This window comes from Mobula hypostoma, chromosome 5, assembly GCF_963921235.1.
Source record: "Mobula hypostoma chromosome 5, sMobHyp1.1, whole genome shotgun sequence".
NCBI lineage: Eukaryota > Metazoa > Chordata > Chondrichthyes > Myliobatiformes > Myliobatidae > Mobula > Mobula hypostoma.
In genome coordinates, this window is record NC_086101.1 from 13,673,246 (window position 1) to 13,699,112 (window position 25,867).

Genomic DNA, 25,867 nt, shown 5'->3' on the forward strand with positions numbered 1-25,867 from the left:
CTTCCACCACCTCCAGCGGGATCCCACCACTAAGCACATCTTTCCCCTCCTCCCCCCCCTGCATTCCGCAGGGATCGCTCCCTACGCAACTCCCTTGTCCATTCATCCCCCCCATCCCTCCCCACTGATCTCCCTCCTGGCACTTATCCGTGTAAGCGGAACAAGTGCTACACATGCCCTTACACTTCCTCCCTCACTACCATTCAGGGCCCCAAACAGTCCTTCCAGGTGAGGCGACACTTCACCTGTGAGTCGACTGGGGTGATATACTGCGTCCGGTGCTCCCGATGTGGCCTTTTATATATTGGCGAGACCCGACGCAGACTGGGAGACCGCTTTGCTGAACATCTACGCTCTGTCCGCCAGAGAAAGCAGGATCTCCCAGTGGCCACACATTTTAATTCCACATCCCATTCCCATTCTGACATGTCTATCCACGGCCTCCTCTACTGTAAAGATGAAGCCACACTCAGGTTGGAGGAACACCACCTTATATTCCGTCTGGGTAGCCTCCAACCTGATGGCATGAACATCGACTTCTCTAACTTCCGCTAAGGCCCCACCTCCCCCTCATACCCCATCTGTTACTTATTTTTATGTACACATTCTTTCTCTCACTCTCCTTTTTCTCCCTCTGTCCCTCTGAATATACCTCTTGCCCATCCTCTGGGTCCCCCCCCCCTTGTCTTTCTTCCCGGACCTCCTGTCCCATGATCCTCTCGTATCCCCTTTTGCCTATCACCTGTCCAGCTCTTGGCTCTATCCCTCCCCCTCCTGTCTTCTCCTATCATTTTAGATCTCCCCCTCCCCCTCCCACTTTCAAATCCCTTACTCACTCTTCCTTCAGTTAGTCCTGACGAAGGGTCTCGGCCTGAAACGTCGACTGCGCCTCTTCCTATAGATGCTGCCTGGCCTGCTGCGTTCACCAGCAACTTTGATGTGTGTTGCAGGAGCATTATTCTGTTCTCTTGATATTCTTATAGCTTCTGCATAAGTGATCTTTCTTGTCACTCTTATTTCTTGAATTTTATTCTCCCGTCTCTTGAATTTTATTCTCCCATCTCAGAACCTCACACCCACTATATGCAACATTATGAGCTCCTCCACAATTGCAGCATTTTGGTTGCACTCCTGTTCCGCACTTTCCATATTCATGATCACCCCCACATCTAGCACAACTCCTCTGCCTTTTACAGTTTTTAGCTACGTGTCCAAACCTTTGACAATTATAGCACCTCAATGGCTTTGGCACATACACCCTTACTGGGTAACTCATGAAACCTAGGAACACCTTCCTTGGCACTCTTCCTTCTTCAAATTCAATCAATATTGATTCACTTTCCTTTTTCATTCCCTCCTTTGTTATTTTCAGTCTTTGAATATTCATTACTTTTCCTCCTTTGATATTCCTCTTTAACTCCTCCATATTTATACTCATTGGTACCCCCGTGATCACTCCTTTACAACCACCATTTCCTGCTCCCACCCTCCCTGTGTATTCCACCTTGCATTTTCCTCACTCTTCCTTCAGTTAGTCCTGACGAAGGGTCTCGGCCTGAAACGTCGACTGCGCCTCTTCCTATAGATGCTGCTTGGCCTGCTGCGTTCACCAGCAACTTTGATGTATGTTGCTTGAATTTCCAGCATCTGCAGAATTCCTGTTGTTTGCATTTTCCTATCATTTTAGCTTGAGTGCTTTCTCAAGTTGTTCCTCGTTGTTGTTCCTTGAGGGGCAGCCTCAGCATAGACCGTTAAAGAAATCCAGTAATCCTTGTCCGAATAAGGTTATCACTCCAGTGCCAAATCTCAGAAAGAATACTGAGGCTCACGTTTCTGCTTTCCCAATATAACTCTGCAAATTGTCAAATATTTACACATTTCCCTTTTTACCTATATAACATAGTATATTAGAGCACAAAGGAAAGCCCTTCAGTCCACTGTATTGTGCCAAATTCATTAAACTAGTAAGTAAATGCCTACTTGCTTCTGCCCACATAATATCCACTGCTTTATTATGCTCACGTGCCTATCTGCAAGTCTCGGATAGTGCGACAGACATTCACTTTCCAGGGCTTGCGAGTTTTATTACTAACTTCAGCTTTCTAGCACAACAGCGTGAGCTTTTCAAAGGGCCAGGGCTGTTTGTGATATAGTTAAATTTCTAGCCCATATTCCTTGCTCAGCTACTTGTTGCAAACAAGTAAACAGTGAGGTTTTGTAGCCCCATGTTCAATGAATGTAAGGCAATGGGGTTATGTTCATTGGCCTGCATTAACCAGACAACACTGGCTAAGTTATCTGCATCATTGTGACTGAGTTCAAGGAAGCTTACAGACCAGACTGATTTTGTCACTTAGCACATTAAATATGGTCACAGGTATAACTGATCAATCAATAGTTGGGATATTTGTGTTCTCAGAAAGTCAACCCTCACAGCATTAATTTTGGGTGTCTGGCATCCCCGTCCCCAGAAGTTTTTAAGACAATCTATGTGAATAACTTTGTCCCAGCAAAGTATCTGAAAAATGCTACATGTAAATAATCTCAACCAGTGGTAAAACAGTATAAGTGTTAGGAAACATTAGGGAGTGTTAGGAACGACAGAAAGATGGCGGCAAATTCATTCCTCAGCCTTCAGTTTCTGCGATGGACGACTCGCTCATCTGCAACTCATTGGTATGTTTTTTCAGTTCATAAGAATTGTTCCTGTGTTCAAAAATCCTTTTGAAATTCAGAAATCTTTTATAAATCAGATATCCCCTGTGAGTTTTAATGTGTGTTATGAATTGTTTTTCTAAATTTAAACATAAATCACTAAAAATAAAATAAACTTTGTTTAATCTACTCTGTTAGCTAGAAGCATCTCCCTTTGGTAGGATACCCACCGTTCAGGTAGTGGGTATTGAAAAGCTAGACCTCACCATAGAGATTAGACATGGAAGTCAGCTTGTCTCTGAAGAGTAGGTTGATACAGTATAACTCCCTATAGTGAGGTGAGGTACCCATAGACACCTACATCGCAATATGCTTGTAATCTCTTTTTGAATTTAGAGCTTTGCAGATAGTGATTCCAATATTGTCCCAACAGAACGTAGAGCATCAAACAATACAGTACATGCCCTTTGGCCCCAATGTGCTGACCCTTCAACCTACTCCAGGAGCAATTTAACCCTTCCCTCCTACATAGCCCTCCATTTTTCTTTCATCCATGTGCCTCTTAATGGAGTTTTTGCTTGGTTTAAGCTACAGGCTCCCCAGCACTGAATGGAAGAGAGAGGAACAGGACGCATTACTTATTTTTACATTGTAACTTAGAGTAATTTTTTACTTCCTGTACTGTGCAAGAACAGGGAGGAGGTACAAGAGCCTGAAGAACACACAGTCAATGATTTTGGAACAGTTTCTTCCCCTCTGCCATCAGATTTATGAACTCTACCTTACTACTTTTTTTTTCTTTTTGTGCTACTTATTTAACTTTATATATATTACTGTAATTTATAGTTTTTATTATTATCTATTGCAATGTACTTCTGTCGCATTACAACAAATTTCCCGACATATGCCGGTGATTAATACATACTGTCAGGAAGTGTATGCTCATGCTCTTGACTATTTTCTAAATGGAGAGAAAATATACAAAAAAACTGAGGCACAAAGAGACTTGGCATTCCTTGTGCAGGATTCCCTAGAGGTTAATTTGCAGGTTGAGTCAGTGGTGAGGAAGGAAAATGCAACGTTAGCATTCGTTTCCGCAGACTAGTATATAAAAGTAAGAGTATAATGTTGAGACTTTATAAAGCTCAAGTGAGGCCTCAGGAGTATTGTGGGCAGTTCTGGGCCCCTTATCTTGGAAAGATGAGCTGCAACTGCAGAGGGTTCACAGGAGGTTCACAAAAATTATTCCAGGATTGAATGGCTTGTCATATGAAGAGTGTTTGATGGCTCTAGGCTTATATTCACTGGAATTCAGAAGAATGATGGGTGACCTCATTGACACCTCTCAAATGGTGAAAGGCCTTGTCAGAGTAGATGTGACGAGAATGTTTCCAATGGGGAAGAGTCCAGGCCAGAGGGTGCAGCCTCAGAATAGTGGGTATCCTTTTAGAATGGAATGAGGAGGAATTTCTTTAGCCAGAGGGTGGTGAGTCTGTGGAATTCTTTGCCACAGGCAGCTGTCGAGACCAAGTACTTATGTATATTTGAGGCAGAAGTTGGTAGGTTCTTGATTGGTCAGGGCATGAAGAGATACAGGGAGAAGGCAGGAAATTGGGTCTAAGAAGAAAATTGGATCAGCCAAGATGAAATGGTTAACCAGACACAATGGGCCAAATGGCCTAATTCTGTTGCTATATATTAAACCTGATTCTGATAATGATTCTACTGGAACAAAGCAATCAATTTCATGACCTACGTAAGTGATAATAAACACAAGAGACTCTGCAGATGCTGGAAATCCAGAAAAACACACACAGAATGCTGGAGGAACTCAGCAGGCCAGGCTGTGTCTATGGAAAATAATAAACAGTTGACGTTTCAGGCCGAGACCCTTCATCGACTGTTTATTCCTCTCCATAAATGCTGCCTGACTTGCCAGGTTCTTCCAGCATTTTGTGTGATAATAAACCATGTTCTGATTCTGAATTTGGCAGACTTTGACAGTGCTGAATGGTTATGGTTGTGGGGGACTTTAACTTGTGTTAACTAGCAGCTCCTTAGGTTCAAGGGGCTTAGATAGGGGATTATTTTACACTAAAAGGAAGAATTTTTTTTGTAACAATTCGTAAAATAGCCGTATGAAAGGAGGGGTTCCACTGGATTTAATCTTGGAAAATTAAGTCAGTCACAAGGTAGGGGTGTCTGTGGATTCTAACTCAGAGCTGATAAAGAAAAAGCCCAGCCAGCAGAGCGGTGAAAGGTTACCACGGGCAGACGTGATGGCAGTGCTGTGGTACCAACCACATCGACGTTATGGAATGGAAGACTCTACTCCTGTTCCCAAGTACTAAGTATACATTGTACCTAGTGGCCACCAGAAATCAGTCACCCGAGGGAACTGCATGGCGCTAGAGCTGCTCCCTTACTGATTCGACCTGACCTCACACTCGCTGAGCGATGCTGTCACCTTCTCCCTGTGACCCCATCAATTTCTCTGCTGCTCTAGTCTCCTCCCACTTTCCAAGAACGCAAGGTTTCCTCGCTGAATGGCTGCATACCTCTCCCTCTCCATACCACCTCTGTGTGTCGGGGGGAGGGGGCCAGAATCTGCCTTACCAGCTTCTTCCCGTTCTCTGTGCCTGTTGCCCTCCGGTCCAAAAACACGGTGTCGATCTGGTTCCCGTCGCAGGAGATCAGCTTGGCTCGCTTACCCTGGTGCTGCAGAAGCAAATAAATACAAGACAGCTCACCACGTGTCAGGGGGACAAAGGTCACGGGCAGGTCGCTCGGCTCCTCATAAACGGGGCAGCCGCTGCCCGATTTCTTCCACATACTGCCGCCGGTAAGGACATTGTGCATTCTCCCAGTGACCACATGGATCTCCTCCTGGTGCTCCCGTCCCCTCCCACGTTCCAAAGAGTTACTAAATTGTGGGCATGATATGTTGGCACCATAAGTCTAGTGACACTTGTGGTCTGCCCAGCACAATCCTCGCAGATTTGACACATACGATGCATTTCACTGTGTGTTTCGATATTTCAGCTAATCTCTCTTTAACTCATGAGCACTACCTCGCTATTTCCCTTTTGCATCATTTGTTTTTATTGTATCTTACCATAATTTGTTAAACCTGCACGGCACTGCTGCCACAAAGCAACAAGTTTGACGACTGATGTCGGTGTCGATAAATCTGATTCTGAATCTGAATCTAACCAGCACCCATCCCGTTCCTGTGGCACCCGGTCAGAGTTTGGACTACAACAATCAATCCTACCTCTTCTATCAGTCGAGCCTGTCCCTGCAGTAACATGGGCATGATGGCTTTCTGCAGCAGCGACACCGAGCCAGGGTACAGCATCCGGCGGCCAAACGATTTAGCAATCAAGTAGCTGCAAAGCAAACAGCTGCTCAGTTACCGGGGCAACAGTTCCGGACGCCTTAAATAAAAACAATGGCGGAAATGCTGAACCAGTCAGGCAGCCTCTGTGGAAAGAGATGCAGGGTTAACGTTTCAGATCGAAGACAAAGATCAAGTTTGTTTCTCTCTCCACTCACCTTGCCTGACTTGCAGGGTTTCCAGCATTTTCTGCTGTTAATTGAAATTTCCAACATTTTATTTTTGACTTTCTGATTCTGGCTGATTGATAGCTGTGTTTAGACCATAGAAATTTACAGCACATTTCAGGCCCTTCGGCCACAATGTTGTGCTGAGCATGTAACCTGCTCTAGAGACTGCCTAGAATTTCCCCAGCACATAGCCTCTATTTTTCTCACCTTCATGATTATGATTACTCTTCATCCCAGCCACTGTTAAAAAAAGGAGAGTCACTGCACACAATGTGGTAAAATACTCCTCGTGAGTGTGTTTGGGAGAATCAAATGGGTGTTACTGGGTACATGAGAGAGAATGGTTCACGGGGAAATAAAGGAGAGAGGATGAGATGGAAGGCATAGCCTTGATGGGCAGAAAAGCCTTATATGCTGCAAGGGCATCCGAGCTCAGCCATCTCACTGAATAGTGATGCAGACTCAGACAATTCAACTGCCAGTTTCTCCGCTGTTACATCAGGACAGGCGGTACCTTGGAAATCAGGAATGAGGGGTAAACACTGAGTTCACAGCATTATTAGTACTCATTACAAAGGAATAACTCCACCATGGACGGTCCCAAAACCAGCTGCGACAGAGCAACTCCCTCCCATAAAAAAACAAGAGCTACAGAAACCCCAAGGACCTCTTCTGGGAGAGGAAGGATCTTCGCCTAGAAGTCGTGTGGTGAGACTGGAAGCCTTGGGGCCCACCAATCTTCTATTGGCCCGGGACAGAGGACTCTGGCAAGCTGCTGTCGGCAGCAGGGGTGGTGGGCTTAAGAAAAAGAAGGTGGCTTCAAAGAAATAACGGTAACTAACTCACTGTACTGTAAGGAAGAGAATAAAGAAAAAACAAAGAGAACCACAGAAAAACTAAGACCCTTGCCTGGTCGTCATCTTTATACTACAAGCTAGCTCAAACAGGACAGATTAAAAAAAAACTTTTGACAAGAACAGCCGATGAGACAAGTGCAGACTGACTTACGCTGGCACAGGCTTGCAGACAAAGAAACTACAAGAAAAAAGAACCAGCTATACAATAAATTACTAGAAACCCACTGAACATTTACAGACTGGTGAGTGATTATACATATAAGCAAGCATAAAGAAATTTAAACTACACAAATAGTGACAATTTAGACCAGGGGTTCTCAACCAGGAGTCCACGGACCCCTTGCTTAATGGTATAAAAAGGGTTGGGAACCCTTGATTTAGACACTAATCCAACAGTGCCTATGTTTATCTTCCTTTTAAAGGTTTAGTGAAATTCAGCATTAAGACAGCAGGATTGAGATTGAGATTCAGGTGAATTTATTTACCACATGTACATTGAAACATGCAGTTCAATGCAGCATTTGTGTTAACAAACAACACAGGCTAAGGATGTGCTTGGGGCAGCCTGCCAGTGTCAGATCCGTAAGGGACAGGGCAGCCTGCCAGTGTCAGATCTGTAAGGGACAGGGCAGCCTCCCAGTGTCAGATCCGTAAGGGACGGGGCAGCCTGCCAGTGTCAGATCCATAAGGGACAGGGCAGCCTGCCAGTGTCAGATCCGTAAGGGACGGGGCAGCCTGCCAGTGTCAGATCCGTAAGGGATGGGGCAGCCTGCCAGTGTCAGATCCGTAAGGGACAGGGCAGCCTGCCAGTGTCAGATCCGTAAGGGACGGGGCAGCCTGCCAGTGTCAGATCCATAAGGGACATTGTCAACTGCGGATAACTGTGCCCTCAGAGATTATAAACTACTGTGCAAAAGTCTTGGGCACATGTGAAATAAAAATTCTGTAAACTGAAGTTCTTTAATATTTGATATTTCTACCCTGGGGGAACCATTCTAACCATCAACTCTACTTCTTTGCTTCTTTTTGTGGACCAGTGGTCTCCTCTGTAACACCTTAGACCATAAGACATACGAGCAGCAACTGGCCACTCAGCCCATCCAGTCTGCTCAGCCATCATGGCTGATTTATTATCCCTCTCAACCCTTCCCCCTCGCTAACATTTGACACCCTGTCTAATCAAGAAACTTCTGCTTTAAATATACCCATTGACTTGGCTTCCACAGCCATCTGTGACAACGAATTCCTCTCTACATTCACTCTGTGTATGGTGCCTATAAAAAGTATTCATCACCCTCGACAGTTTTCATGTCTTATTGTTTAACAACGCTGAATCACAGTGGACTTAATCACAAACAAGAGAAAATCTGCACATGCTGAAAATCCAAGCAACACACACAAAATGCTGGAGGAACTCAGCAGGCCAGATAGCATCTATGGAAAAAAGTACAGTTGACTTTTCGGGCTGAGGCCCTTCAGCAGGACATTTATAGTAGATTTAATTTGTCTTTTTTAACACTGATCAACAGAAAAAGACACTTCGATGTCAAAGTGAAAAGAGATCTCTACAAAGTGATCTAAATTAATTACAAATACAAAACACAAAATAAGTGTTTACATAAGTACTCACCCCCTTTAATATGACACACCAAATCATCACTAGTGCAGCCAATTTGTTTTAGAAGTCACATAATTAAATGGAGATCTGTTTCTGGAGACCTGTGTGCAGTCAAGGTATTTCAATAGACAATAGGTGCAGGAGTAGGCCATTCGGCCCTTTGAGACAGCACCGCCATTCACTGTGATCATGGCTGTTCATCCACTATCAGCATCCAGTTCCTGCCTTATCCCCATATCCTTTGATTCCACTATCTTTAAGAGCTCTATCCATCTCTTTTTTGAAAGCATCCAGAGACTTGGCCTCCACAGCCTTCTGGGGCACAGCATTCCACATATCCACCACTCTCTGGGTGAAAAAGTTTTTCCTCAACTCCGTTCTAAATGGCCTACCCTTAATTCCTAAACTGTGGCCTCTGGTTCTGGACTCACCCATCAGCGGGAACATGCTTCCTGCCTGCAGTGTGTCCAATCCCTTAATAATCTTATATGTTTCAATAAGATGCCCTCTCAGCCTTCTAAATTCCAGAGTATACAAGCCCAGTCGCTCCAATCTTTCGACATATGACAGTCCCGCCATCCCGGGAGTTAACATTGTAAACCTACGCTGCACTCCCTCAATAGCAAGGATGTCCTTCCTCAAATTTGGAGACCAAAACTGCACACAGTACTCCAGGTGTGGTCTCACCAGGGCCCTGTACAGCTGCAGAAGGACCTCTTTGCTCTTATACTCAATTCCCCTTGTTATGAAGGCCAGCATGCCATTAGCTTTCTTCACTGCCTGCTGTACTTGCATGCTTGCTTTCAGTGACTGATGTACAAGAACACCTTGATCTCATTGTGCTTCCCCTTTTCCTAATTTGACTCCACTTAGATAATAATCTGCCTTCCCGTTCTTCCCACCAAAGTGGATAACCTCACATTTATCCACATTAAACTGCATCTGCTATGCATCTGCCCATTCACCCAATCTGTCCAAGTCACCCTGCATTCTCATAACATCCTCCTCACATTTCACACTGCCACACAGCTTTGTGTCATCTGCAAATTTGCTAATGTTACTTTTAATTCCCTCATTTAAATTATTAATGTATATTGTAAACAGCTGCGGTCCCAGCACTGAACCCTGCGGTACCCCACTGGTCATCGCCTGCCATTCCGAAAGGGACCCGTTAATCGCTACTCTTTGTTTTCTGTCAGCCAGCCAATTTTCAATCCATGTCAGTACTCTGCCCCCAATACCATGTGCCCTAATTTTGCCCACTAATCTCCTACGTGTGACTTTATCAAAGGCTTTCTGAAAGTCTAGGTACACTACATCCACTGGCTCTCCTTTGTCCATTTTCATAGTTACATCCTCAAAAAATTCCAGAAGATTAGTCAAGCACGATTTCCCCTTCGTAAATCCATGCTGACTTGGACCAATCCTGTTACTACTATCCAGATGTGTCATAATTTCATCTTTTATAATTGACTCCAGCAACTTTCCCACCACCGACGTCAGGCTAACCGGTCTATAATTCCCTGTTTTCTCTCCTCCTCCCTTCTTGAAGAGAGGGACAACATTAGCCACCCTCCAATCCACAGGAACTGATCCTGAATCTATAGAACATTGGAAAATGATTACCAATGCGTCCACAATTTCTAAAGCCACCTCCTCAAGTACCCTGGGATGCAAACCATCAGGTCCCGGGGACTTATCAGCCTTCAGACCCAACAGCCTATCCAATACCATTTCCTGCCCAATATAAATTTCCTTCAATTCATCCATTACCCTAGGTCCTTCAGCCACTATTATATCTGGGAGATTGTTTGTGTCTTCCCTAGCGAAGACAGATCCAAATTACCTGTTCAACTCGTCTGCCATTTCCTTGTTCCCCACAATAAATTCACCCGCTTCTGTCTTCAAGGGCCAAATCTTGGTGTTAACTATTTTTTTCCTTTTCACATACCTAAAGAAGCTTTTACTATCCTCCCTTATATTCTTGGCTAGTTGACCTTCGTATCTCATTTTTTCTCCACGTATTGCCTTTTTAATTACCTTCTGTTGCTCTTTCAAAGTTTCCCAATCCTCCGAGTTCCCACTCGTCTTTGCTATGTTATACTTCTTCTCTTTTATTTTTATACTGTCCATTACTTCCCTTGTCAGCCATGGCCTCCCTTTACTCCCCTTAGGATCTTTCTTCCTCTTTGGAACGAACCGATCCTGCACCTTCCGCATTATTCCCAGAAACACTTGCCATTGCTGTTCCACTGTCATCCCTGCTAGGGTATTGTTCCATTGAACTTTGGCCAGCTCCTCCCTCATAGCACCATAGTTCCCTTTGTTCAACTGTAATTTCAATTGACTATAGTAAAAATACACCTCTATCTGGAAGGTCCAACTGCTGATGAGTCAGCATCTTGGCAAAAACTGCACCATGAAGAAAAAAGAACACTCCAAGCAACTCCACGAAAAAGGTTATTGAAAAGCACGTCAGAAGATGAATACAAGAACACTTCCAAGTCACTGAATATCCCTTGGAGTACAATTTAAGTCAATCATCAAGAAATGGAAAGAATTTAGCACAGCTGTAAATCTTCCTAGAGCAGGCAGTCCTCAAAAACTGAGTGACCGTGCAAGAAGGGGACAGAGTGAGGGAGGCCACTAAGAGACCTATGACATCTCTGGAAGAGTTACAAGCTTCAGTGGCTGAGATGGGAGAGACTGCACATACAACAACTGTTGCCCGGGTGCTTCACCAGTCACAGCTTTATGGGAGAGTGGCAAAGAGAAAGCCGTTGTTGAAAAAATCTCACATGAAATCTTAGCTAGTTTGCCATAAGGCATGTAGGAGACTCTGAAGTCAGCTGGAAGAAGGTTCTGTGGTCTGATGAAACCAAAATTGAACTTTCTGGCCATCAGACTAAATGCTGTGGGAATGCTTCACTGTAGCAGGTCCTGAAAGTCTTGTGAACGTAGAGGGTAAAATGAATGTAGCAAAATATAAGGAAATCCTGGAGGAACTGTGACTTGGGAGATTTGTTTTCCAGCAAGACAATGACCCCAAGTATAAAGCTGAAGCTACATAGGAATGGCTTAAAAACAACAAAGTTCATGTCCTGGTGTGGCCAAGTCACAGTCCAGACCTCAATCCAATTGAAAATTTATGGCTGGATTTGAAAAGAGCTGTTCACTCATGATCCCCATTGAATCTGACAGAGCCCGAGCAGTTTTGCAAAGAAAAATGGGAAAAAATTGCAGTGTCTGGATGTGCAAAGCAGTTAGAGACCTATCCACGCAGACTCAAGGCTATAATAGCTGCCAAAGGTGTATACAATAAATACTGACTTGAAGGGGGTAAGTAGGCAACCAATTATTTTGTGTTTAATCATTGTAATAAATTTAGACCATTTTGTAGAAATTTTCACTTTGCCGTGAAGAAGTCTATTCAGTTGATCAGTGACAAAAACGTCAAATTAAATCCACTGTGATTCAACCTTCCAAAACAATAAAACATGAAAACTTCCAAGGGAGGTGAATACGTTTTACAGGCACTGTAGGCCTTTCAATATTCGACAGGTTTCAATGAGATCCCCCCTCATTCAACTAAACTGCACCGAGTACAGGCCCAGAGTCATCAAACACATCCCATATGTTAACCCTTATATTCCCAGCATCATTCTTCAGAACCTCCTCTGTCCCTCCCCAACACCAGCACATCTTTGCTTATGTAACACCCTGGTTTGAATTTTTATTGCTATGTTGTAGGTATTTTATTTTGGCAGTTCTGTAAGAGCTTTTAGTTCTGTTCTGCTTTTAGCATGTTTGGATTTGAGCTCAAGATAAGGGGCCACGTTATTCAACTGTGTCAGCCAATCAGGGTGGTGGAATCGGGAGAAGGTTCTGGAGAACGCTGTGCGGAGAGGTTTTTGTGACGGACACTGGTGTGGGTCAAGGTCTTTTTGGTGGGAGCTGACAGGGCCGAAAGGAAGCTGCTGGTGGGAGGTACCAAGCTGAGGGCTACTGTTGGGTGGGACCCTTTAACCAGGGAAATGACCAGTATTTTCTGTTATAGTTGTGGAGAAGATGGGCACTTCAAGCAGGAGTGTGAAGAGCAGGAAAATCTTTGGAAAGGAAATCAGCAGTTAATCAAACAGCAAGTCAATAAAATAAAACTACAGAGGGACCCGGTAAAGGAATGGGGCTGACGTTTCAAAGAGTATACATTCCTATCAGTGTATCAATGGAAATACTAGGTACAAAACACTATTCCTGAAGGTTTAGTGGGACCAAGCTCTGGTGTATCCATACAGATTGAAGGTGCTTATGCTAGAGCCATACTTGACACAAGTTCTTAAGTTACTTTACTTTATAGATCCTTTTACAACAGGTATTTGATGCATTTACCATCGATGCCACTCAGTGCCCTTGAGATTCGGGGGCTCAGTACTGATGAGTACCCAAATGATGGTTACTTGTCTTTGAAGTTGGAGTTTTCAGAAGCAGATGTAACTGAGACCATTGACACACCAGTGCTGGTGGAGCTTCCATTCTTGTGGGAACAAGTACTGCCCTTGTGAGAAGGCTTGGGGGAGCATGCAAGGAGTGAAATGGAGAGAATTTTTTGAAAACCTTGTCCACTCACCCCATGTTCAGAACTGCTTTTGAGAAGATACAACTTCCTCCTAACCAGAATGATGAGCAGAAACGAGGAAATGTATGGTACACCCAGTCTAAACCTCTCATGTTACGTCCTGGAGGTGTAGCTAGAGTGACAGGAATCCCCAAATTGGCCGGAATGTCCGAGGAATGGAAAAAGAGATTAACTGAGAAGATGGTGGGAGCAGGGGGGCCTGAGCTGCCGGACCACACAAGTGATAGACAGGGGGAGGCACCCCTCTAGTAGACAGGAAGGGTCACAAGGGGTGGTTGAGCTGCAGGAGCCGAAGATTGGATAAGGAAGTCTCAAAGAGTCAGGAAACCCCCAGGTAGGATGGCCAATGATGCACCAGGGTAACATAGAGTTGCGTCTATCCCCCTAGGGAGATATGTCATCACCATTTACAAATGGATTGGAGGTCTTGGTATCACGAAATTCCTCTGAAAACTGTTTTTAATGATGGGCTGATAAATTTCAAAGTCACGAGGACATGACTATTTTTGGTGTGGAGAGAGTGGTTAGGATTTCTACTGCTATGCTGTAGGTATTTCATTTTAGCAGTTCTGTAAGAGGAGTCAGTTCTACTGTTAGCATGTTTGGGTTTCAGCTAAAGGTAAGGGGTTACGCTGTTCAACTTAGGAATGTCAGCCGATTAGGATGGTAGAACTGGGAGGAAGTTCTAGAGAACACTGGGTGGAGAGGTTTTTGTGACAGACACTGGTGTGGATCAAGGTCTTTTTGAGAAAACAGTAGGGAAGATGGCTGAGGATGCCGTCCCTGTTGCACAAGGTGCTTTTTACAGATGAATGGCTTTAAAGATTAAGGACCAATACTCCTGTGGGGAGCCCGTTTATTCGAGATGGATTTTGAGCGACATTCGGAAGGTGGTGTGTGCTTTCACACGGGAGAGTTAAAGACAACTTCAAGATGAGCTCCAACTTGTGTGCGCATTTGGCCTGGGTTAACTCTAATGGGTCCCTTTATCTTTTTCCTTTTCTTTTTCCTACTAACTGTTCAATAAAGCTGAAATTTGTAAATATACATTCTTTATAACCATATGCAGTGTACGATCTGTTATTTTCTTGGCAACGGCTAATTGCAAAGGGGCAGTATTTAAATAGTATTTGTACAGATCAGAGTTTGGGTGGTTGAGATATCCCAACATCCCAGTCTGGAGGGACCCAAGTCATTCCGACCCAAGGCGTATGGAGTTTGAGAAAGGTGGAGATAAGGCGGCGGAGTGAAGTGATGATGGCGCTAAACAGCGACTCCTTTGCTTGTATTTTCAGAAACAGCTCTATTTCCATCTTTAATATCTTTATTTTTCTCTTTCAGGGTTCTTTTGAAGATACTGACCTGGAGTCTTGGGACCCACTCTCGGGGTTTCATAACTGGCCATTGTTAGGCATGCCAAGGGCTCGATCTAAGAGTTCAGCTTGGCTTTGTAGGCCTAGGATCTCGGGGCTCTGGAGATGGGCAGATCGAAGGTCGGTGTCACGGCAGAAGACCCGTGTGTCGTTGGGGGAGTCGGAATATCTATGGCTGTGTGCCCAGAGACTCGAGATCTTTGGGCACAGAGCTCAAAAAAAGCGACGTAACGAACTTTTAACATTGTAAACCACCGAGTTGTTTGTTATGCCTCCGTTCACACTGTGAAATGGAGTCACTTCCTTCTCCCTCATTAGGGGGAGAGGGAGAGGGAGAGGGAGAGGGAGAGGGAGAGGGAGAGGGAGAGGGAGAGGGAGAGGGAGAGGGAGAGGGAGAGGGAGAGGGAGAGGGAGGGAGAGGGAGAGGGAGAGGGAGGGAGAGGGAGAGGGAGGGAGAGAGAGAGAGAGAGAGAGAGAGCGAGCCTGTGGTATGTTGAATACCAGGTGAACGAGTAGATTTCGGGGTACTGCAAGTATGTGTCTTTACTGTTGCTTTGCTCACGCTTCATGGTCTGTTGGCAGGTGCCAATGCATTTTTTTTTTGCCGGTGGGAAGAAGGGAGATTGTTGCTCGCTGCCGCTTTGGCACAGGAGGGAGGGGAGCTGGGAGGGGGGACTTTGGGGTGCTAACATTTAGCTGTCGTTCACTCTTGGGGCACTCCTCTGTTTTCGTGGATGGTTGCGAAGAAAAAGCATTTCAGGATGTATATTGTATACATTTCTCTGACATTAAACGTACTTTTGAAACCTGTGAACTTTGGTTTTCTCACCACTGGCTGAGTCCAATGGCTGTTAGCGAGGGTTAACGAGCCACCTCACTAGAGATGCCGAGTAAAAAGGGCTTTTACGTAGAGAAGGGGCCCAAAACTGCTCACAACACTTCAAGTGCAGTCTGACCAATGCCTCTAAAGCCTCAGCATGACATCCTTCTTTTTATATTCTAATCCTATCAAAATGAATGCTAACATTGCACTTGCCTTCCATACCACAGACTCAACCTGCAAGTTAACCTTGAGGGAATCCGACACAAGGGCTCCCAAGTCCCTCTGCATCTCTGATTTTTGAATTTTCCCCCCATTTAGAAAATAATCCACACCTTTATCTCTTCAACCAAAGAGAATGACCAGACACTTCCCAACACTATATTCTATCTGCCACTTCTTTGCCCATACTCCCAATCCTTTTGCCTTCTCCATGCTTCCTCAACACTACCTACCCTCCATCTATCTTTGTATCATAAGAAATAAGAGCAATTCTTGGCCATCCGGCCCATCGAGCCTGCTCCACCATTCAATAAGATCATGCTGATCTGGAAATGGACCTTTCCCCTATTATGGAAATCTCTATCCAACCTTGTCTTAAATATATTTACTGAGGTAGCCTCCACTGCTTCATTGTGCAAAGAATTCCACAGATTCACCATTCTCTGGGAAAAGCAGTTCCTTCTTATCTTCATCCTAAACCTACTCCCCCATATCTTGAGGCTATGTCCCCTAGTTCTAGTCTCACCTACCAGTGCAAACAATTTCCTACATCTATCTTATCTATCCCTTTCATAGTTTTATGTTTCGATAAGATCTCCTCTCATCCTTCTTAATTCCAACGAGTACAGTCCCAGGCGACTCAATCTCTCCTCGTAGTCTAACCCCCGCATCTCTGGAATCAGCCTGGTGAACCGCTTCCAAAACCAGTATATCCTTCCCCAAGTAAGGAGACCAGAACTGCACACAGTACTCCAGGTACGGCCTCAACAGTACCCCTGTACAGTTGCAGCATAACCTCTCTGCTCTTAAATTCAAATAGCAATGAAGGCCAACGTTCCATCTGCCTTCTTCGTAGCCTACTGCACCTGCAAACCAACTCTTTGTGATTCATGCGCAAGCACTCCCAGGTCCCTCTGCACATGCTGCTATTTTTTACCATTTAAATAATAACTTACTTCCAAAATGGATGAATTCACATTTACCAACATTGTACTCTATCTGCCAGACCCTTGCCCACTCACTTAACCTATCTATAACTCTCTGTAGACTCTCCTCATCTTCGGCACAATTTACTTTTCCACTCAATTTAGTATCATCAGCAAACCTAGATACACCACACTCAGCCCCCTCTTCCAGATTGTTAATGTATATTGTGAACAGTTGCGGGCCCAGCACCGATCCCTGTGGCACACCGCTCACCAGTGATTGCCAACCACAGTAACAGCCATGTATCCCAACTCTCTGCTTTTTATTAGTTAACCAATACTCAATCCATGCTAATACGTCACCCCCAACTCTATGTATCCTTATCTTCTGGATAAGTCTTTTATTTGACATCTTATTGAACACCTTCTGGAAATCCAAGTAAATAACATCCATCTGTTCCTCTCTATCCACTGCGCTTATTATATCCTCAAAGATCTCATCTTCAAACTTGGCCACAAATTCCCTCATCCAAATCACTGACATATAATAAGAAAAAAAGCAGTCCCAACGCCGACCGTTGAAAACCACTGGCCAGTGGCAGTCAACCAGAAAAGGCCCCCTTTATTCCCATGCTTTGCCTCCTGCCAGTCAGCAATCTTCTATTTTTTCTGTAATACCACAGACTCTTGTTAAGCAGCCTCATGTCGGCACCTTGCAAAAGCCCTTCTGAAAATCCAAGTAAACAACATCCACTAACTCTCCTTCGTCTATCATGCTTAATTTCTCAAAGAATTCCAATAGATTTCTCAGGCATGATTTGCCCTTAAGGAAGCCATGCTGACTTTAGCCTATTTTATCACATTCCTCCAAGTACACTGAAAACCTATCCTTAATAATGGTCTCCAACATCTTCCCAACCACTGAAGTCAAGCTAACTAGCTTAGAATGTCCTTTCTTTTGCCTCCCTCCTTTCTTAAAGAGTGGAGTGACATTTGCAATTTTTCAGTCCTCCGGAATCATTCCAAAATTTAGTGATTCTTTAAAGATTATCACTAATGAGGTCGGAGGAGAAGATGGCAATGCGACGCAGCACGCACGGATCTCCGGTGAAATGATATCGTATTTGTTAAATAGGGTACCATGCACAATTCTGATTTGATGGAAACAGCCGTGAGAAGCACGGAGGAACATCAGGAGAAACTTCTGAAATGCCCGGTTCGCTGCCGCTGCTACTGTGCAATCGAGAATCTCCAGAGGGAAGGCCCCAAAATCCTCGGCTTTGCCTGCTGCTGGCGGCTGGGGCTGGGGTCAAAGCGCTCGGCAGAGATGGTGCTCGGTGTCGGGAGGGCTGGTCGGAGGCTCGGAGTTTTCGGACGACTCAGAGTCGGATTGTGGTCAGGCATGGCAGGGATTTTTCTTCCTTCTCCCGTCTGCATGAGATGTGGGACTTTCGAGAGACTTTGAACTTTTTTACTGTGCCCATGGCCTGTTCTTCATCAAGTTATGGTATTGCTTGCACTGTTGTAACTATATGTTATAATTATGTGGTTTTTGTCAGTTTTTCAGTCTTGGTCTGTCCTGTGTTTCTGTGATATCACACCAGAGGAATATTGTATCATTTCTTAATGCATGCATTACTAAATGACAATAAAAGAGGACTGCGTATTCTCATAATCTAATCTAATGCCTCTACAATCTCTTCAGCTACCTCTTTCTGAATCCTCAGTTATAATCCATCTGGTCCAGGTGACTTTTCTACCTTCAGAACTTTCAGCTTCCCAAGCACCTAATCCTTAGTAATAGCAACGACACTCTGTTCTGCCCCGACACTCTCAAATTTCTGACATATTGCTAGTATCTTCCACAGTGAAAATGATGCAAAATACTTGTTAAGTACATCCGCCATTTCCTTGTCTCCCATTACTATCTCTCCAGCATCATTTTCCAGCGGTCCAATATCCATTCTTGCCTCTCTATTACTATTCAGGTATCAGAAAAAAAACTTCTGGTATCCTCTTTGATATTATTGGCTAGCTTACCTTCATATTTCATCTTTTCCCTCCTTACATCTTTTTAGTTACCAACTGTTGGTTTTCAAAAGCTTCCCAATCCTCTAACTTATCACTAATGTTTGCTATATTATATCCTCTCCTTTGTTTCTATGTTGTCTTTGACTTCACTTGTTACCCAGTTTCCTCATCCTCCTTTAGAATGTGGTTCTTTAAAATTGCCCCCAGAAACTTCAAACATTGTTGTTCTGCCATCATCGCTGCTAGTGTCCCTTTCCAATCAACTTTGGCTTGCTCCTCTCTCATGTCTCTGTAATTTGCTTTTCTCCACTGTAGTACGAATACATTTGACCTTTATCTTCCCCCTCTCACCACTGTAGGGTGAATTCTATCATATTATGATCACTGGCTCCTAAAGGTTCCTTTACCTTCAACTCCCTAATCAAATCTGGTTCATTACACAAAACTGAATCTAGAACTGCCTTTTTCCTATTGGGTTCAACTACAAGCTTCACTAAAAAAACCATCTCATAGGCATTTTACCTATTTCCCTCTCTCGGGACGCAGCACCAAAACGACTTTCCCAGTCCACCTGCATATTAAAATCCCCCATGACTGTCGTAACTTTGCCTTTTTCTTCCAACAGAGGCACAGGGAATTGAGAAGGCAAAGGGAAATGCGGAGCCACAGTGATATAGAGTGGAAACATGGGGGTGCAGTGATACACAGATGCTGCCTGATCTGGCTGAACATCGAAGTTGTACTGTGGTCAGGTATGGGAACACAGGGGCTCCAATTGTCAAGGACAGGCTCACCTGATGATCTGGCAGGGGAGGCCCAGGACATTATCAATCATGCTGTCCATCGTTCCTCGGTACTTGTGTTCTGGCTTCAGGAGGGGAACGCCGCCCTTCCTCACGTTCCCACCCTTCCTGGAACAAAGAGAGATCGTCAGTGAGGGGAAAACAGGAAGCCAGAGAGAAAGGAAGATGCCAATCAGACCCATTGGCCCATGAGATCCTGGCTGACCTGCACCCAAGACCCAATTTGCACGACAAACCTGCCTAAGAGAGATGATCGAGACACAGGATACTGCAGATGCTGGAATCTGGAGCAACACACAGGAAGCAAGAGGTACTCAGCAGATCAGGCAGCATCCATGGAAGGAAATGAACAGCCAACATTTCAGTTTGAGACCCTTCATTTGCACTGAAGGACAGAGGGGAGATTGCTGGTATAAGAAGGGGAAGGAAGATTGCCAGTACGGGGGTGGTAGGGAGAGATCGCCAGTATATAAAAAAAAGGAGTGGGAGATCACCAGTGTAGAAAGGTGGAGGAGATCGCTAGTGTAAAAAGGTGGAGGAGATCGCTAGTGTAAAAAGGTGGGGGAGATCGCCGGTGTAAAAAGGTGGAGGAGATCGCCGGTGTAAAAAGGGGGGGGAAATCGCCGGTGTAAAAAGTGGGGGGGGAGATCGCCAGTGCAAAATGGTGGGGGAGATCGCCAGTGTAAAAAGGGGGGGGTAGATCGCCGGTGTAAAAAGGGGGGGAAGATCGCCGGTGTAAAAAGGGTGGGGGGGAGATCGCCGGTCCAGGTGAGGACAGGTGACAGGCAGATGGAGCAGGGAACAATGGAAATAATGACAGCCAGTAATAACTAGCCTTTTGATCTGCAGCACCCTGTAACATGTAGAGATAAAGAATTAAACATGGGTCTTGTTACTAACAGGAACACTGTCTAACAGTCCATTAAATCTGCGACAGCAGGGCCACCAAGGTCTCAAATCATAGACCACTTCAGCACAGAAACAGATCATTTGGCCCATCTAATCCATACTGACCTGATCTTCTGCCAAGTCTCTTCTACCCGTACCCGGACCATTGCCTTCCAAACACCTCCCATCCACGTACTTATCCGAACTTCTGTTAAATTTTGCAATCAAACCCACAACCACTACTGCCATTGACAGTTCAATCCGCACACACACCACCCTCTGAGTGAAGAAGATCCATCTCAGATACCCCTTACCTTTCCTCCTTAACCTATGACCTCTAGTTGCAGTCTCAACCGACGAAAAACCCTGCATTCACCCTATCAATATTGTAAACCTCTGTCCAATCTCCCCTCATTCTCAGGTGCTGTGGAGGACCTCCTTCACCCAGGGGGTGGTGGAGAGTAGAATGAACAGCCAGCAGAAGTGTGGATAGGTATATGGATGGGCATTTTGGAGGGCTGCGGTCCAGGTCCAAGTTAATGGTCTGATGCTGAAAGCAGTCAGACAGAGACTAGATGAGTCGAAGGGCCTGTTTCTGTGCTGTAGTGCTGTATGATTCTACCGCAGGCAGAGAAACTGGGCTGACATCTCTCTTTCTCTGTCTCCCTCAACTGCTACCTGATATCTGAAGCACGACATCACTGGGTGCAGACCACGTGAGAGCACTGGAGGTCACGAAGGATGCCGTGTGTAAACACTCGGCTGTGCACTTACTGAGTCATCACATCACTCCAGGAGAAGTCGACCGGCCAGTGATCAAAGTCGAAGCTGTAGGAGGCCAACTTCCTCTGCAAGAGACAGAGAACGTGGAAACACCGAAGCAGGACACAGAAACGTAAAACAGTGCTGCACAGCACACGAACAGGCACTTCGCCCCACCATGCCTGTGCTGACCACGACACCAATGTAAACTGCACATCTGCCTGCACATGTCTGAATCACTCTGCTCCTGGTCTGGTCACGTATCTGTCTAAATGCCCCTTAAAATTTGCTGTTGTACCTGCACCCATCAAATGTGACCCAGTATTAAGAGAGAGTCACAAAACACCTACAACTCTATGCATGTAGGAATGTTTCCTAATTTCAGTTCTGGAAAGCCAAACTCTTGACTTTAAGTAGTGTATTCATATGAAATTTTGGTTATATCAAGGACCAAATACATGACGGATAGAGATAGGGTAAATGCAAGCAGGCTTTCTCCACTGAGGTTGGTGAGACTAGAACTAAAGGCCATGGGTTAAGGGTGAAAGGTGAAATGTTTAAAGGGAACACGAGGGGGAACTTCTTCACTCAGAGGGTAGTTCGTGTCTGGAATGAGCTGCCAGCGGAAGTAGGAGATGCAGGTTCAATTTCAACGTTTACGAAAAGTTCTGATAAGTTTATGGATGGGAGGGGAACTGTGTGCTGCTGTCCATGTGCAGGTCGATGGGCCTAAGCAGAGTAATAGTTTGGCACTGACTAGACGGGCCAAAGGGCCTGTTTCTCTGCTGTAGTACTCTGTGACATAGTTGCAGTCAACTGGGTGCAACAATAATTAACAAAATTAACTCCTAGGATGAATTGTTATTTGACTGTCCCATGCGGAATGACTGTGTTGAACAGAACAATATTTTTTGACGTTTAGAAAAAAACAGATGTGCTATGCAAAAGTCTTAAGCCCTCTAGCTATACATATGTTCTTAAGACATCTGCACAACAGATTTCACAACACACAGTACAAAAGACTTAGGCACATGTAGTGTATATATAACCAGTGTGCCTAAGACTTTTGCACAGTACTGTAGTAATTTTATGTATTGCTCTGTACTGCTGCAAAAAAAAAACAAATTTCATGACAAATGTGAGTGATGACAAACCTGATTCTGATATGGATCTCTATCGTGGACTGAGAGTGGGGAGAGGGCAGGGAGAGGGGTAATCATGGTTGGGAAAAGGGGAAGGGAGAGGAGAGGGAGTGGAAAGCACCAGAGAAACATTCTATAATGATCAATAAACCAATTGTTTGGAGTAAAATGGCCTTCCCTGGTTTTTCAGGGCTGGGTGTGTCTGTACCCACACTGCCCCAGCCCCTGGCACTCCTTCTCTGCCACCTGTCCCATACCCCTCCCATGCCATTCCCAACATCCTTTGCTCCAGTCAGATCTAAAATCTCTCTCCCCATTCCACACTGACAATATAGAGTACAGTCGGCCCTCCGTATCCACGGGGGTTTGGTTCTGGGATCCCCCATCGATACCAATTTCCACGGATGCTCCAGTGTCGTATATAAAATGGCGTAGTATTTGCATATAACCTACACACATCCTCCCGTATACTTTAAATCATCTCTAGATTACTTATAATACCTAATACAATGTAAATGCTATGTAAATACAGGGGTCTCCCGCTTTCCAAACGTTCTCTTTACGACATTTCGCTTTTACGAAAGACCTACATTAATACCTGTTTTCATTAACCGAAAGAGGATTTTTGCTTTTAAGAAAAAAGACGCCCGCATTAAACTTGTGTTTACCCGAGAAAGACCACCATTACCATGAAGCCTTGCGCGGGCAGGTGTGTGCGCATGTGTGACATGCGAAATACCGTGTACATGTGCATGCATGACGTGCACATGCGTGTACGCGCCGATTTTTTTCGACAAATCGATTTTGGCTCAAACTTCCCGATTCTGATAAGTGAAACTACACTGTACATACATTATTTCTACTTTATATAGGCTGTGTATTTATCATATCACTCCTGCTTTCATTATATGTTAGTGTTATGTTAGGTTTTATGTGATCCTGACCCGGATCTGGGCCGTACCCTCCAAATATCCGGACCTGCCTCTCGGTTTTTTTTGCACTACTTTACTTTCCATTATTCTATTTTCTATTTATGACTTATAATTTAAATTTTTAATATTTACTATCGATTTGTAATTCAGGGAGCGGGAAGTGCAGAATCAAATATCGCCGTGATGATTGCACGTTCTAGTTTCAATTGTTTGGCGACAATAAAGTATAAAGTATTTGGCATGATTTGGTAGGTTTTTTTTTGGGTCTGGGAACGCTCAAAAAATTTTCCCATATAAATTAATGGTAATTGCTTCTTTGCTTTATGCCATTTCCACTTGTGAATGCTCTACATTCGGATAGTGGGGGAAACCTGGAGTTATTATACTGTATTGTTTAGGGAATAATGACAAGAAAAAAAGTCTGTACATGTTCAGTACAGACGCAACCATCGTAGCTCTTTTGAAAACGCTGATGCTGCCTTGGCATCAGCCGATGCTGATTCTCCCGTGATCTTTAAGTTCTTGAGGCTGTAGCACTTTACAAAGCCAGCCAGCCATCTCTTACTAGCCTTAAACTCCCTCCTCTTGCTCACAACACTAGTAGCGAACGAACGAGACACGAGGCCAATAATGCTCAAACAATGAGTAATACTTTTAATCATCTCTAGATTACAGTACTTATAATACCTAGTACAATGGAAATGTTATGTAAATAGTTGTTACACTGTATTGTAATACTCAAACAACAAGTGCTGGAGAGAGAACTTCCGGGTTTTTTTTCCAATACCGATCCGCGGTTGGTTGAACCCGCAGATGCGGAACCCACAGATACGGAGGGCCGACTGTACTGTACAAAAGACTTTGGCGCCCTAGATATATACACAAGGCTAAGACTTTTTGCCCAATCCTGTGTGTCAGTGGTAATAAACCTGATTCTCATTCTACTACCAAGAACAACACTGCTGACGGTAAATTAATGCCATCGAAAGGGAATGCGACAGAATAGTTCTCAGAGATGTGAGGAAAACCAGCGAATTACTCTACTGGGACCATTGGGCTTTGTATAGAACACAGAACAATAGAGCACCAGAACAAGGCCCTTCAGCCCACAAAGTTCTGCTGAACCAATTAAGTTAGTAATCAAATGGCCAACTAAACTAATCTCTTCTGCCTACACAATGTCCACATCCTTCCTTTTTCCTCACATTCATGTGCCTCTTAAAGTTTTCTAACATAACGCTACCCCAGGCAGTGTATTCCAGGTACCCACCACACTGTGTTAAAAATTTGCCCTTCACATCTCCTTTGAATTTACCGCCTCTCACCTTAAATGCATGCCCTCTGGTATTAGACATTTAACCCCTGTGAAAAGATACTGTCCATCTACTCTAAAATTTCTACAATTTCTAAGTTGAGTTATGTTGTTGTGATGTTGGAGCATCACTCAAGGAGCTACCTGTGTTCCTATTCCTTACGCACCCTCAGAGAAATGGAATAGAAGGATATACCACCTGTAAGAAGGAAGCTGGCAAGAGGATTGCATGCAAGCATTGACCAGTTGGGCTTGATACAAAGTCGTGGTAATCATTTTACAACAGAGTTCTAAAAAGAAATAAAATCAGCAGAGGTGAGGACGGTTTCAAGCAGTGAACTGTGGAGTTCAAGCATGCGGAATTATTGATGCTTCGTCCTACCTTGTTCTCCTCTGTGTTGTTTCTCTTAGTTTCGGCCAGAATGGTGATGAACTGCACGTACTCAGGGTTGGTCCATCGGCCCATACCTAGCAAGCAGCAAACAACAGCCATTGCAGTGACTCACATCCATAAAGCCTCTTTTAACACAGCGAAACAACCGGACAGCACGTTATATGGGCCAGGACCCGGGTTCAATTCCCGCCGCTGTCTGTAAGAAGTTTGCACATTCTTTTCGTGACTGTGTACTGCTGCGTTCCAAAGACATACGAACTACTAAGTCAATTGGTGACGTGGGTGTAATTGGGCAGTGAGAGCTTGCTTGGCAGGAAGAGCCTGTTATCATGCTGTATCTCTAAATAAAAAATAAACAAAAGCATCCCCCAGCGCTCCAGATTTCCACTGACCAGCAGGAAATGGGACAGCAAAAGATGAGGTCTCAGTGCAGGAGCTGAACTGACACCAGAGAAGATCTTACTGAACAAATACCCTGCACTTTGGTCTTAAAGAAGAGAGGGAGAAGTTTAAAGGAGGGCCTTACAGACCTTAGGTACATGCGGCTGAAGACAGCCACCGGGACTGGATATTCAGGACACACGAGACCAGTTGGAGATGTTGATGGGTTGTCAGGCAGGGGAAACGCCACAGAACAAGGAGTTAAAAATGTGAATGAGAATGGGTCTCGGTAGGCCGAGAGATGCTTTAGTGGCATTTCAGCCCAGGAACATCTTCCAACAGAAATTTGAATTGCAATGGGGTCAAGGAAGACAGAGAGAGAACTGGAGAGTTGTGCTCCGGGCAAGACTGTATTGGCCTGGATCACATTCAACGATGGAGAAGGGTTGAAGGGACAACTGCTTCTGTTCCTTGCATCCATATGACATTCCCCTCTCCCTTCCCATTTCTCCTCGATCAGGAGGAAGAGCTGGCACAGGATCGATGGA

General features: G+C 44.6%; 1 protein-coding gene across 1 annotated transcript in view; it reads right to left on the minus strand.

Annotated features, from left to right (window-relative positions):
- The window catches only part of abhd16a (abhydrolase domain containing 16A, phospholipase), a 147,911-nt gene that overhangs the window by 54,124 nt on the left and 67,920 nt on the right, over positions 1-25,867 (minus strand). The window contains exons 5-9 of the mRNA XM_063048064.1: positions 24,927-25,012; positions 21,171-21,244; positions 19,500-19,616; positions 5,930-6,044; positions 5,272-5,373 (exon numbers count right to left, since the gene is read on the minus strand). Of these exons, the coding sequence (XP_062904134.1) occupies positions 5,272-5,373; positions 5,930-6,044; positions 19,500-19,616; positions 21,171-21,244; positions 24,927-25,012 (494 nt within the window). The remainder of the gene's footprint in view (positions 1-5,271; positions 5,374-5,929; positions 6,045-19,499; positions 19,617-21,170; positions 21,245-24,926; positions 25,013-25,867) is intronic.